The following is a 15,039-nucleotide window of genomic DNA, read 5'->3' on the forward strand; positions in this document are numbered from 1 at the left end:
TCATCTCGGACCCATATCGCGTCCCTGCCGGAAACGGCAACTGGGTGTCGGATGGGTCCGGGACGGCGGCTATATGGACGACAAGCAGGTTTCCGGTTCAAGAGGTTGTGTCAACCGCAGACGAGGGATTTGCGGTTGCCAAAGTGGGTGGAGTGTTCTACTGCAGCTGTTATGCTCCGCCGAGATGGTCTATCGAGCAGTTTACGCGGATGGTAGACCGAGTATCAGTTGTGCTGACTGGTCTAAGGCCGGTGGTTGTGGCGGGAGACTTTAACGCTTGGGCGGTAGAGTGGGGAAGTCGTCGCACGAACCATAGGGGTCGGATTCTGCTTGAGGCTCTGGCAAAGCTCAACGTAGATTTGGCCAACGTCGGCACCACAAGTACCTTCAGTAAGAACGGTGCGGAGTCTATCATCGACGTGACATTTGGCAGTCCTGGTCTGATAGGAGACTGGAGGGTAGATAATGGCTACACTCACAGTGACCATCAGGCGGTCCGCTATGGTGTCGGTCAGATAACGAGGCGGCAGGTGGCGAGTAGAGCCAACACTCCAACCACCCGTGGATGGAAGACATCATACTTCGATCCCGAAGTATTTGTGGAAGCGATCCGGAGAGAGTGCGGTGATCGCGGTATGCCCGATCCGAACGCTGATCATTTGGTTGAGGTACTGTCGCGATCGTGTGACGCTACCATGCCTAGGAAAGGTCGACCTAGGTATGGCAGGTCACCGGCTTACTGGTGGACAGATGAAATTGCGGAACTCCGCGGAGCCTGCTTTCGTGCGAGGAGAATTATGCAAAGAGCTCGTTCGGACGAAGGCAGGGTTGAATGTCGAGTAGCACTTGTTGCTGCACGCGCAGCGCTTAAGAGTGGGATAAAAGCTAGTAAACGAGACTGCTTTGAAAGATTATGTGCTAGTGCCAATGCGAACCCGTGGGGTGATGCCTACAGGGTCGTAATGGCAAAGACCAAGGGCGTAATGGCGCCCGCTGAGCAATCACCAGAGATGCTGGAGCGAATCATCGAGGGCCTCTTTCCGCGCCACGAGCCAAGGCCCTGGCCCCAGGCCGCTGAGTCGTCCCACGGCCGACGTTCCAGTATCTCAGACCATAGCGTAGGATGGTCGGCCTCCCAGCCGAACATCCAAAGTAACGTGGGCGACGGCGGTTTGGAAGTCGGGGAGGAAGTGACGGTTACGAACGAGGAACTCATCGATATCGCTAAATCCCTAAAGGTGAGCAAGGCACCGGGGCCAGACGGTATCCCGAATATGGCCATTAAAGCGGCTATTCTGGAGGCTCCCGAATTATTCGGGGCAGTAATGAATAGATGCCTGGAAGCTGGCCACTTCCCGGACAGATGGAAGCGACAGAACCTGGTCCTATTGCCGAAGCCGGGAAAACCTCCGGGTGTCCCCTCGTCATATAGGCCGATCTGTCTACTCGATACTGCCGGCAAGGTGCTGGAGAGGGTTATCCTTAACAGACTCGTACAGTACACGGAGGGTACAAACGGGCTGTCAAGGAACCAATTCGGCTTCCGAAAAGGCAAATCTACGGTGGATGCCATCTTGTCTGTCACTAAGACAGCTGAGGTGGCAATCCAGCCCAAGAGGACAGGTATTCGTTATTGCGCAGTTGTCACGCTCGACGTGAGAAATGCGTTTAATAGCGCTAGCTGGGACTCCATAGCCAGCTCGCTTCGGAGCGTCCAAGTGCCGGTGTCGCTGTACAGAATTCTGGAAAATTATTTCCAGAATCGTGTGCTATGCTACAACACGGAGGAGGGTCAGAAATGCGTTCCAATCACCTCAGGGGTTCCGCAAGGTTCCATACTGGGCCCGGTGTTGTGGAACGTCATGTATGACGAGGTGTTGAGGCTAAAGCTCCCGGTAGGGGTGGTGACTGTCGGCTTTGCGGACGATATCACCTTGGAAGTCTACGGCGAATCTATCAGAGAGGTTGAGTTGACGGCTGCCCACTCTATAAGCATTGTTGAAGATTGGATGCGATCCAGGAAACTGGACCTAGCGCATCATAAAACGGAGGTTATTGTGGTGAACAACCGCAAGTCGGTGCAGCAAGCAAATATCAGCGTCGGGGACTGCACTATTTCGTCAACGCGGTCCTTAAAACTCCTTGGAGTCATGGTCGACGACAAGCTCAAGTTCGGGAGCCACGTCGACTATGCCTGCAAGAAGGCTTCCACAGCTATTTCGGCATTGTCTCGTATGATGTCTAATAGCTCTGCGGTATATGGCAGCAAGCGAAGGCTTTTAGCCAACGTGGTCCAGTCCATACTCAGGTATGGCGGGCCGGTGTGGTCATCGGCGTTAAGTACCAAAAGCTATCTAGCCAAGCTGGAAAGCACCTATCGTCTCATGTGCTTAAGAGTGGCGAGTGCGTATCGCACAGTTTCACATGACGCAATCTGCGTCTTAGCGGGTATGATGCCTATTGGTATCATCATCAGCGAGGACGTAGAGTGCTTCAACCAACGTGGAACTAGAGGCATACGGAGTACCACAAGATCGGCCTCGATGATCACATGGCAGCGGGCATGGTCTGATTCCACAAAAGGCCGGTGGACACATCGACTTATCCCGGAACTATCCGGATGGGTCAACAGGCGCCATGGCGAAGTCAACTTCCACCTGACACAGATTCTGTCAGGGCATGGTTGTTTTAGACAGTATCTGCACAAGTTTGGGCATGCGGAGTCCCCCGAGTGTCCGGAATGCGCGGACGTCGAGGAAACTGCAGAACATGCTTTCTTCATGTGCCCTCGTTTCGCGGGCGTGAGAAGCAACATGATGGCAGTTAGCGGACAGGACACTACTCCGGATAACTTAGTCCAAAGGATGTGTTCTAGCTCGGACGTCTGGGGTGCGGTCAATGCGGCTGCTACTCAGATCGTACTTGAGCTACAAAACCGCTGGAAAGCCGATCAACGGCGAATAAACAGCCTAACTACCATAGTCCAGTAGTTATCTAAGAGTGTGCGTTAAGCACAATAGCCCCTCCCTGAAGTAATACCGATAAGGTTGTTCCAGGGGGGATTGAGGCTGGAGACTCGAGTAGGGTTTTAGTGGGTCTGGATCTTCACGATCTTCACGGGATACCAAACCCCACTCCCTGAGCTGTCTTCTCAGGTGTCTGATAGCAGATTTCCCTACTCGCTAAAAAAAAAAAAAAAAAAAAAAAAAAAATACCCCCCTACATCACGATTTTGTCAATCCCCTCCCCTTTATAAGCGTGACGTACTTTGTGGATGGCCCCTATTACTGGTCTCGAACTCCTTGAACACCGTGTACTCTCCGCCAGATCTCGACCCCCCCCCCCCCCCCCCCTAAAGTCTAAGCTGCTTATTCACTGCGCCCCTGGTTGCTTGTTCCAACCGGATTTGAAGCAAACATCATTTGTCCGGCTTCCTAGCAACATACCCTGCCCATCAAACCCGCCCAGCTATAGCCACCTTTTGAATACTGGCTTTGCCAAAGCACTGTGCGAGTTCATGGTTTATCCTCTGCCTCCTTACTCCGTTCTCCAATATCGTCGTCGAAGATTGTTCTTTCGAAAACTCCGAGCACTCGCAGGCTCTTCCCGAACATTATCCACTTTTCACGTCTGCATAGAACAACCAGTCTTATGAGCGTCTTGTACAGGATACATTTTATACGGGGGATTAGTCTGTTCGGCCGCAATTGCTTGTGACGCCCATAGTAAATCCGAACTCAGCAATGTGTACCATCCATCGTAAATCGAAACAGTTTGATCAGCTTTCTGGAGCAACCGTTATCGTCCATGATTGTCCATAGCTCTTGTCGGTCGCTGGTATCATTTGCAGATTTGAAGTCGATGAACAAGTCGTGCGAGGTAACTCTGTGTTCACGACCTTATTGGAGGATCTACTGCAATCTAAATATTTTATCCGTTGTTGAACGTTTTTCAATTAAGCCGGTTTGATAAATTCCCACAAATCTGTTGGCAATTGGTGATAGTCGGTGGAAAATGATTTGGAATAGCACATTGTAGGCGGCAGTGAGAACGGTGATCGCACGGCAATTCTCACAGTCAAACTTGTCGCCGTTTTTGTTGTTTGGACAAGTGGCCAGGGTTTCTGGTCCCAATTAAGCTAGTAAGCTCCTCTTCGATGCCATCTGTCCCAGCCAATTTATTGTACTTCCCTGCATGCTGGCATCCTAACTGCGTCTGTCGTTGCAGCGAGCACCTCTTCTCCGTTTGTCACCCGTCTAAATGGCTTTCCCCGCCGCCATGGTTCCACACCTAGGCGCGGAATCAGGTTTATTCAGCGAAGTTCTGCTTCCACCCTTCGGTTAGGATGTTAGGCGTTAAGGTTAAGAGGATGGCGTCGGTGCCGAATGTTGTTCATGACGCAGAGTTTTGGACGCATCTTAACCATCAGTCCGGTAGTCTGACTGAGTGACCTCCAGATTTACTTGTGTAGGAAGTGCTTGTGCTGGAAGACGATACGGCCATGTTCTTGGAGGCAGAAAAGTCTATAAGCATTACATCCATTTCGTAAACGACCTGCGGTCAACGGGTGTGCACCAAACCCTCCAATCAGCGGTTTATATTCCTCATCCTGGCCGACCTGTGCCTTGTAATCCCCGATGACAATCTTGATATCATGTTTTGGGTAGCGATTACTCGAGGTATTTACGCTCCAGCTGCGCGTAAGATTCCTCCTTGTCGTCATCAGTACTTCTGAGGTGAGGGCTGTGTACGTTGACGATGCATATGTTAAAGAACCGGCCCTAGATTCTCAACCTGCACATTCAAGACTTAATTGGCCACCCATCCATCCAATCACTTGTTTCCGCATTTCGCACATCACTATGAAAGCTGTACCCAACTGTGTGTGTTGCCGCTGCTCTGGTAGATGGTATGTTCATCTCTGAATGTACGTTGAGTCCTTCCAGCACACCTCCTGTTTCGATGCCACGCGACGTGAGATGCTTGTGGTCGTTGGAGTAGACACCAACGCCGACAACATCATGCAGAAGATGCGTGCAGAACAGCATGCGTAGACCGCCGCCGATAAGGCGATGAGAGACGTAATGACCGAGTTACAACGACTAGAGTGCGAGTAACGAGGGCTCACATAGGATAGCTGGAGCTGGGGTCGGCTAAAGGGCGAAGTAAATAGCTAGGTAGTACAGGGGCTAGGTGACAGGTGCAGTAGTTAGGGCATGACAGGTGGTGTTGCTTAAACCTACACGTGTAATGACAAACGACAGTGGAGTGCTTGGACACGTCCTACCTCCCGAAGTAATACCAAACGGTAGTTCCGAATGGGGTTGAGGAAATGTTGGGCAGGAGAGTTTTAGTAGGTAGGCCCAAGTTTGCACCTTTCGAATTCTACACAACACCATCGAGTTGTTGTCTTTAGAAGATTTTCTCAAATCTGCGTTATAAAAAACCTACCTCCTGCAGCGCTCGACGTTGATATTACGGGTCTTCAATACGATGGAAAGCACTCGAGTGCTCCCTTGTACGTTGAGAGATCGGCAGTTCCGCGTCCCGAGTTTCCAATCCATAGCCCTTTTTCATCACATGGTTCTATTCCGATAGTTACAGTCCGAATTTCTTTGTTCCTCACTTATTGCTATTTAGTTTTACTAAGACCAATCTCGTGTTTTCCTCCCAGGCCCAGGGCTTGAATCTGGTCATAATTGGCTCTAAAGATAAAACCAAAGATCTTTTCCATAAAATTACAAAAATATAGGATACGAAACTAGTTCTTCAGCCTATCAGTAATTCTTAGTTTAACTTTGATTGTTACCAATATACACTATCTACGATTCTTGTACTTATATTCGTTTCGTGGTGGCAAATTGATTCTTCGAGGTCGTGTAACACGAAAACGGAGTAGGCCCAATAATTAGTAGCATGCTGAAAATACCATTCCACAGCTTATATCAGTGATTCCCACCCTTTTTTGAGTCGCGAACCCCGTTTGATTAATTAAAATTATCTTAAAATAATCCCTCTTCTGCGCCTAACGTGATGACCTCAATAATTAATACTATTTTAACATACATTACCGACTACTTTTCCGGAATCCAGAGCCCACTTAGCGATAGATTCGAGCTGTTTCGCTTTGTCACTGACTGCCACGCAATCACCCCTATTAACCGTCGGATGGACAGCCACTGTGCCCAGATTCCCCTTCACTCCGGTCAAAAATGCTGTGCTAGCACAGGCCTCATCCGGCACCCGACTATCAACGCAATATGTCTGAAAGTGGAAATAAAAAAGCGATCAGACTAGCAATCATATCGGTTTTTTTTGCCACACACACCGAAACCCATCGTCCACATGCGGCACATCCCCAATAATTCATTCCAGCCTTTCACCGAAAATATGTTCGCAATCAATAAAAACTGACAAATCATAAAGCATTTTCCATCCAACCCACAATCTACCGTCCATCGTTTTGGTATTTTATTTTTTTCGTTTCGTCTTTCCGTGTGTTTCGCTTTACCTTTTCGTCTCATGGCACCAACCAACCTGACACATACGCTATGCTCAAACCTCAAATGCCTGAAGCACTACTTGAAATCCCCAATTTAATTCAATCGATCAACATAAAGCGATGGCAATGTTGCCATAACAGTTAGAATTTTAACCAAATGTCGTTTGAAATATGAAATAGTAATCTCGACAATAATAATACTCGTAAAGAGTTAAATTGTTTCAAACTAATTATTTAAAAACAATATCAAAATAATATAGCTCTGGCATCACTTGCTTTCAGATCATTAATCATGTTCCACTCAAACTTTAACTTTGTTCGGTACTTCTCTGACTCAACCGCTGCTCTTTAGTCCTTTGCAACCATTCCCATATAAAGGGAAACGTTATCCACTTTTCTGGTTGAGTCGGGACGGGATACAGAGACTAGATGCCCTACCATTAACTGTAGTATGGAAGGTGGAAGTGGCAGAGCGGGATTAAAAGGAACTGATTTGTTTCAATAACCACACATCACATTCCCCTCATACTGAAATTGCTGGCGTGAAGAAAATGGGCATTTTCTAATGAACTGTAGCCGAGATGCTTGGCGAGTAGGACTACTCTATTCGTGCATATGGAAGTAACAACACCGATTCTATCTCCCGAGTCGAAGCATATTTGGACATTTATGTTGTGTACAGAGATGATAGGAAACAGCTTACCCTTGCATTGCCACTCCATTTAAGCTTTTCGAAAGCAAACGTTGCGTTTTCGCCTCCATTCACTGTTCTGGCTGCAGTGATGGTTGCCTGTGACATTCCGGCCCCTACAAATATCATAATGTTCTTGGCAATATTCTGAAAGAAGGAGCGACTTTAGTTACGGGTTATTTATAGCAGCAGTTTTATATGAAGCTTGGTAATCTCGATGAATTTTAGAATACAATAGAAACTGAATGGATCTTCGTTACTTCAATACTTTTCTTTCATTCATTATTTGGTAATTCTGATATCATAACAAATAATTCTGATTATTTGTTGACAATACTGCCTGCCACACTTCGTCATATAAGGAAACTATAATACATTTAATATATGTTTTACCAAATCATTATAAAAAAAATGTTATTACAGATCAATCCCAGTTAATTTGATCGCAAAATCCAAACTAAAACCGTGCTAGAAAAAGAGACATGACATGATGAGGTACATTAGTTTGTAACTTCTAGCGTGTGGGTCAATAAATTGATAAATGTATTGATAAATAAATTGCATATACTAAAAAAATTGGCTTTTTCCGAATGGTGATAAAAGACAGCTAATTGAGTTTGATAAATTTTCCCATGGAAGGTAATTATATTAGCTTACTTGCAAAAAAATTCTACGGCTCTATCAGTCGAACTCTAACCGTGATGGCGAAACTACTTGAACTCGGCCCACTACTCGAAGTGATCGTTGGAAGAGATGGAGCGGCTGAATATCGAAGTTGGTGTCCGCGGAAGATGGAGACCGAATCAGATAGACGAATTAAGTTACGCAGGCCTTGTCATAAGACGTAACTCCAAGTAAATAAGTAAGTAAGTAAGTAAGTAATGAGCAACGCCAAAATATGTCTTACACAAGTGAACACAGAACGAAATCATCTCGGGCGCACATTGGACCTATTATTTTGCACTTCTGGATGCTTATTGTCTATCGACCGTTGTGTTACCCCGCTGCTGCCTGTCGACCCTCACCACCCACCGCTTGTGATGTCGATACCTGTCTGTGATAATGGTGATACTGCTACTGTTCTGATTGATGAAACAAAAAAATTGAATTTCCGAAAAATCGATTTCTCTGCACTGGATCTGCACTTGCTCTCTATTGATTGGAGGGCTCTACTGGAGTATAACGATGTGGATGAGATGGCATCGAAGTTTTGTGAAATTATTTCGCGATGGTTGAACTCCAATGTACCTCTTGTGAAACGACCGGCTTCGCCTGCGTGGAGCACCCCGCATCTTAGGCAGTTGAGAAGGGAGCGCAACCGAGCACAGCGCGCACATCGGAAACGTAAGACAATGCTGACACAGCGCAACTTTAAACGTACTAGCGATGAATTTCGTCGTTTGAATGCGGTTCTGTACAAATCATATATCCTGCGTGTGCAAACCGATCTCCGGAAACAACCGAAAAATTTTTGGAATTTCGTTAATTCGAAAAGGAAATGCTCCTCCATCCCTTCCCACGTGTGCCTTGACGAAATCGAATCCACTACCGTTTCTGATTCTTGTGAGCTGTTTGCAAACTTCTTCTCATCTGTGTTCGCCAATAAAACAACCTCTGATCGTGATGCACAAACCGCTGCTTCATACGTTCCTGCTGATCTGGTCGACTTGAATGTGTTTGAGATTACTACCGACATGATAATAACTGCTGCAAAAAAACTGAAGCGTTCTTTCTCTGCGGGGCCAGATGGCATTCCAGCTGTAGTCTTGAATCGCTGTATTGTACCGTTGGTCATTCCTTTACGCATTATTTTCAACAAATCATTCGAACAAGCTAAATTCCCGAATATTTGGAAGGAGTCGTTTATATTCCCAGTGTATAAAAAAGGCGACCGCCGGAATGTTAGGAACTATCGCGGAATTACTAATTTGTCTGCCGCGTCAAAATTGTTCGAAATAATTGTTAGCAGTATGATGTTGTCTCGTACAAAAAACTACATATCTGCAGCTCAGCATGGCTGGCCGTTCCGTTTGTACGAATTTAATGGAGTTTACCTCTACCTGTATTTCGCAAATAGAGAATAAGAAGCAAGTGGACGTAATCTACACGGACTTGAAAGCAGCTTTTGATCGAATTGACCATACAATATTATTGCATAAACTTATTCGACTCGGTGCATCTCAACAATTAGTGCAATGGCTCAGCTCGTACTTGCGTGACAGGGTATTGCGCGTGAAGCTTGGCTCGTGTATCTCTGCGCAATTCACCAATACCTCAGGTGTTCCGCAAGGTAGCAATATGGGACCACTGCTTTTTTCACTGTTTTTCAACGACGTTACGTTGCCCTTGGATATCGGATGCAGATTTGTGTACGCTGACGACTTGAAACTGTTCCTACCTGTTGGAAAAACTGACGATTGTTGCCGCCTGCAAGCGTTACTTGATACGTTTGTTGACTGGTGTAAACGAAACTGGCTCACACTAAGTGTGGCAAAATGTGAGGTGATAAGTTTCTACCGCATTAAAAACCCGATTGTATTCAACTATCAGATTGAGGGGTCTGGGCTGCGCAGAGTAGACTACGTTAGCGACCTTGGTGTGTTACTTGATACTAAACTAACATTCGACCTGCACCGTGAATCGATAATTTCGAGGGCAATGCGTCAGCTCGGCTTTATTTCGAAAATTGGGCGGAACTTCAACGATCCTCATTGCCTAAAATCGTTATACTGTGCCCTGGTTCGACCGCTGCTTGAAAATTGTAATATAGTTTGGTGTCCTCAGCAATTAACATGGATCCTGCGCATCGAACGAGTGCAACGAAAATTCATCCGGCTTGCCTTGCGACATCTACCTTGGCGCAATCCCGAGAACCTCCCGCCATACTCTGATCGATGCCGTTTACTTGATCTTGACTCATTAGAATACCGACGAAGAACCCAGCAAGCTGTATTCGTAGCCAAAGTCAACCATGGTGAAATCGATTCTCCCAGGCTTTTGTCACTACTGGATTTTCGTGCTTCACAACGGACTCTACGTTCTATTGGCCAACTACAAGTTCCATTCCATCGTACTGTTTTTGGATATAATGAACCAGTTACCGCATGTATTAGAACCTTTTTGAAAGTTGAAGAATTATTTGAGTTCGATGAGCCTTCGCAAGTAAAACGCAAGTATAACCATGCGAAAATCGGTATCTTTAGCGACAGCCAGGCTGCACTAGTGTCGCAAAAGTCCACTAAATGTGCATCCAAATTAGTTTAGGAGTGTAGCACAACTTTGACATAACTTTCTCGGCAGAACAAAATCTCATTATTCTGGGTGCCTGGACATTGCGGAATCGAAAGTACCCTTACTAACCAGGATCTTTGCTTGTAGAGATTCCCATCGTACACTTGGCCGGCCACGTCTCAAGGATGCCGGATGATTATGCAGTGAAAACCGTTCTCTTCAAAAACCCCACCGGCAGCAGGAATAGAGGGGCCTAACGTGCTAGATGGCTCGACTAGGTTGAAGCCGAGTTGAGTGTGTCTAGACGCTCGACGAGGAAAGAATTCTTGATACTGCCGGTTCTATGCTGGTAGAAGGAGAAGAAACTTACGACGTTGCACGCGGACATGCAATGTTGGCCACATAGGCACCAACTTTTCAAAAGGGCCAATCTGCAAAATGTAAACAAACCGAGTGACGGTTTCTTTTCCTATGCTAGTCCAGCAAAAAATAACCCTCACTCGGTTTGTTTACATTTTGCAAATTGGCTCTTTTGAAAAGTTGGTTCCGACATATGTCGAAATAACAACAACGCTGGACGACGAAGAAATTATTACCCTTGTCAAAGGCTTAGTATGAAGCACTCTTCATAAATTACCTTTTCTGATTGAACATCATTTTGTCAAAATCCGACCGACAAAAAAAATTGTAAAATAACTTGCCATCCGCCACCTGATATAATAAACGATCACAGCAGATGTGTTTTCTTAGAATTCAAAAAAAAATTGTGAGTGATTGCCGGTTAGTAATTAAGAAGTGTTAATTTTTATATACATCCAACGGGCTCAATGATAAAAAAGCCAAGACGAAGTAGTGAGAGTGGGGAGTAGCGAGTTTCGAGGACTGGTGATACCGGTAGACGTCAACCCTAGGACAGAGCGGTAAAACCAGGGGGGTGGTGTCAAGCGAAAATTTCGTACCTAGCATCGAAATCATCATCCCCATAAAAAATTCCTCCTATTTAGTATTTGCACTTTTTCGTTATATTCCAAGCAATAAGTGCGCCGAAGAGACCGAAACGATTTAAAGCAAAATAGCACTTTTAAGAGCGATATCGCACTTTGGATGATACAATTTTCCTTGCAATTGACAATAGTATTTCAAAAACAACAATCCCAGTTCTTCCAATGTTCGTTCTTCATAAAAACACAAATACTCAATAGTAAAAAGCATTCAGTCTATTCGTAATAAGCTAACCAAACTTGTTTTGTTTGAAGGTCATTGATAATTGAAGGTCATTGATTACAATTAATTAAAACGAGCTTAAAGTATCACAATCCATTTAGTTTTATATGTAAGTCAAATTTGTTCTTCGCTGTTATTTCAATTGCTAAGCAATTAAAAAATGCCTGATTGAAAGTAAAAAATATATAAATATTGCAAAAATTTCTTGGTCACTAATTTGGAAAAAATGGTAACCCTAAGAGCCAAATTTTTGGTGCAAATCAGTAACGCATCGAATATATGGAGTTTGACAAGTACACCATAGCCCTGGGTAAAACACAACATCAACAGAAAATATATCGATCTGAAAGTGCGAAGCCAGATTGTTAATGTGAAGTGCTTCATAACTATTAAAAATGCAATAACAACAGTCATATGACAAATTAAAGATCCAAGAAACAACAGAGGCTGCACAGAGCAATGTCGTCAAATTTAATATGAATGATAGCGCCATAGCTGCAAAATCATCTCAAGCAAATAAGACCAACCGAATCCACGTAAATTGTCCAATGCACCATATGGACCGCTAAAAGAAAGGCTGCTACCCAATTGTGCGGTAGGCCAAGGGGCGCGTAATTATGTTCGAAGCCACTAGACGATAATGAAGCCAGCATTAATGGCACTGCCCTTAACAAAAATCCTGCACGAAGATGCTTGAACCGCGGGAATACGAAAAGACGACAACCGAGTTACTACGATGCCATGATGCCACGGATGACACAGAAGAATCTGCGCTGGTCCGGCACGCTCCAAACTCCTATTATTCCTCAAAGTTCTCTGAGTTGTTTTCGAGAAAATATACCGAAACACCGGACCGGACGATAACCAGTTTCCGACATTGGAGAACTCAATACGGAATTGGACTTCGGTGCTAGAATTAACGAAATTATGTCATAAAATTTTGTATAACGAAAAATTACGAAGAGTCTCGAAGTACTAGTGCTAACATGACCATAAAGGCGAAAGCACTTCTCGATTGTAGAAACGAATTATATTGTATGTGATATTTACCAAAGAAATAACTACAGAAAATGAGTTCAAACTAAGAAGTTGTTTTTGTTTTTTGATAATGAAATCTAAAGCCCGTAAGGGAAATTGTATTAAAAGTTGTTCGTATAACGTCGTATAAGTCGTAGAAAGCTGCCTGATCAGCAATGGCACAATCACTTTGACTCATTTCGCATTCATTTGACAGTACCGTCTCAGTCAGAAGAACAAAACTGAATGTATATATGAAGGGAAATTGAGCAAAAAAGAACTGAGCAATGTAAATATTATTAGTGGAGAAAACAAATATTACCGCGGTGGTTCCCTATTTTTCCTACCCTTGCTGCTGCTCGCAATCTTGTTCTGAGATGACTTGCAGTTCGGTAAGGGGGGGGGGAGATGTAGCGCCGTAGGGGGGGAGATGACCCGCGCGTCATATTTTTACATATTCTGAGGGCATACTGTCCTTCTGGTGGTCTCATGAAGCCTCACGAAAATTTTGTTTTGGCTGAATCTGGCATCATGCCACTCCGGGCGACCAGTGCTAGACTTATACAGAGATAACAATACTGTTCTTGTACCAACCCACCAAACGCGCTGGAACTTGGTCCGATTGAGAAGTTTTGCACCATCATGATTAATAACTTTCGTAAAACACTCAAGGTGTTTCGGCTATGCAGAAACAGTGTGTAAAAGTATCAAAAAAAGTCGGTAACTCTGCATCATATTTCTATCCGTGATGTCTGACTATTAGGCAATTAACATGTAGTTATTGAAGTTAATTGTAGAATAATTTCTTTTTTTATAACGATTGCCTTTTAAATATGAAGGACGCTTTTTCGTCTATTGGAAAGATTATTGTTATAAAAAATTATTCAAATTTCAAACTTCACATATCAGCCAATACAAAAATACAAACAACAACTTTCGGTTGGCTTCGAGGTACGTCATTAGTGTAACTAGCAAGTTGTCGCATGTTTGAATCTCGACTGGGAGAGGCTGTAAGAGTGATTAGAACAATTTCTTCCACGATACTTAGATTACTATAAAAGTTATTCTGTCCACAAGAAGAAATAGGCATCTCCCTATACATGAATGGTAACATGAGTAACACTAACCTAATTTCAAAACAGCAGATATGACTAGTTGAAGAGCCTTCATTCATGAATCGTTATCAAGATAGAGAGCTTCTTATCAAATTTTGTTCTTTTTCATTCATAGTCTTAAATCGATTTGTAAATTAACACGCATCTCACTTTCGATTACCAAGTTTCAAACTACAATAGTCTACAATAGGTAGTTACAATCTTTTGCATTGTGTAATCCTTCTTCTCGAATAGCAGATCATGAGCCTGTTGATTCCAATAATCTGGATTATGGTCTTCATGAGTAGTCACTAAGTTGTTTCGAAAACCACAAATAATCACTAATGCTAACACTACTGAACAGTGCATTTTGTTGTGTATGGTTCAATATTAGTGCCCGGCGCGGCGTTGCAGAATCGTCGACAATAATCAATCCGTATCCGAATGCGAACTGGACGATACAACCAATGCGGTTATTGAATTTATAGACTGCTGATAAGTAATCTTATAAGCAATACATGGCCATCAGATATGAATAGAACCACTGCTCTCGAAAGGTATGTTAGAAAACAAGTAAACTTTCACTCTTATTTGGTAATTACCTGTCACACCTACCCAATTGAACGTGTAGGTATATTAAGATGTGAGAACAACATTAAATGAGATGCCGATCTTTGATAGCACGAAAAAGGCATCTCGGACCGAAGAAGATAGAGAGTGTAAGAATTAAATAATTATCCTCAAACCGGTCCTGCGCTTGTCCAGTTTTGGCATACTCCGGTTTCACAACCTCATCCCACTCGCATCCTTAGAAATGAAGCCCCCATTAAAATGAGAAGATATAATCATCTCCATGAATTGATTATTTCGTTTTATATTCAATTATTACTACACTATGGTTGTAACTAAAGTAGACTATTTATCCGTTAGCATTGTTTGCTTTAAAACAGAAAAAAAGCTGTTTGTAATTCGAGCATGAACTCGGTGAATTTATAGCAAACAACGTGATATCGAATTCCGAATGAACCGTTCGTTGCTTGGCGCCGTGTGCAAAATTGCTGCTCTCCTATCTGCCCACGGCACCAATGCAATGCACTGAACAATCGAAAAGCGATAGCCTACCTCCGGTGAAACGACAATCACTCAGGACTGGCACTTCGACCGCAACTTTTATTCCACTCGTAGCCTAGTGATTAGCACCACTTTCTAGCGACGATTGCTTCGAAGCAGGTGAACAAACAATAAGTAGAAGACCGGAGATATCTCAGCAGTTGCCCGTC

The 15,039-nt window shown here is 44.2% G+C and overlaps 1 protein-coding gene across 1 annotated transcript in view; it reads right to left on the reverse strand.

Annotated features, from left to right (window-relative positions):
* The window catches only part of LOC128736155 (membrane-bound alkaline phosphatase-like), a 35,036-nt gene extending 20,908 nt beyond the window's left edge, over positions 1-14,128 (reverse strand). The window contains exons 1-3 of the mRNA XM_053830635.1: positions 13,979-14,128; positions 7,206-7,340; positions 6,072-6,264 (exon numbers count right to left, since the gene is read on the reverse strand). Of these exons, the coding sequence (XP_053686610.1) occupies positions 6,072-6,264; positions 7,206-7,340; positions 13,979-14,128 (478 nt within the window). The remainder of the gene's footprint in view (positions 1-6,071; positions 6,265-7,205; positions 7,341-13,978) is intronic.
* Positions 14,129-15,039: the final 911 nt, after the last annotated feature.

Source organism: Sabethes cyaneus, chromosome 2 (genome assembly GCF_943734655.1).
Source record: "Sabethes cyaneus chromosome 2, idSabCyanKW18_F2, whole genome shotgun sequence".
NCBI lineage: Eukaryota > Metazoa > Arthropoda > Insecta > Diptera > Culicidae > Sabethes > Sabethes cyaneus.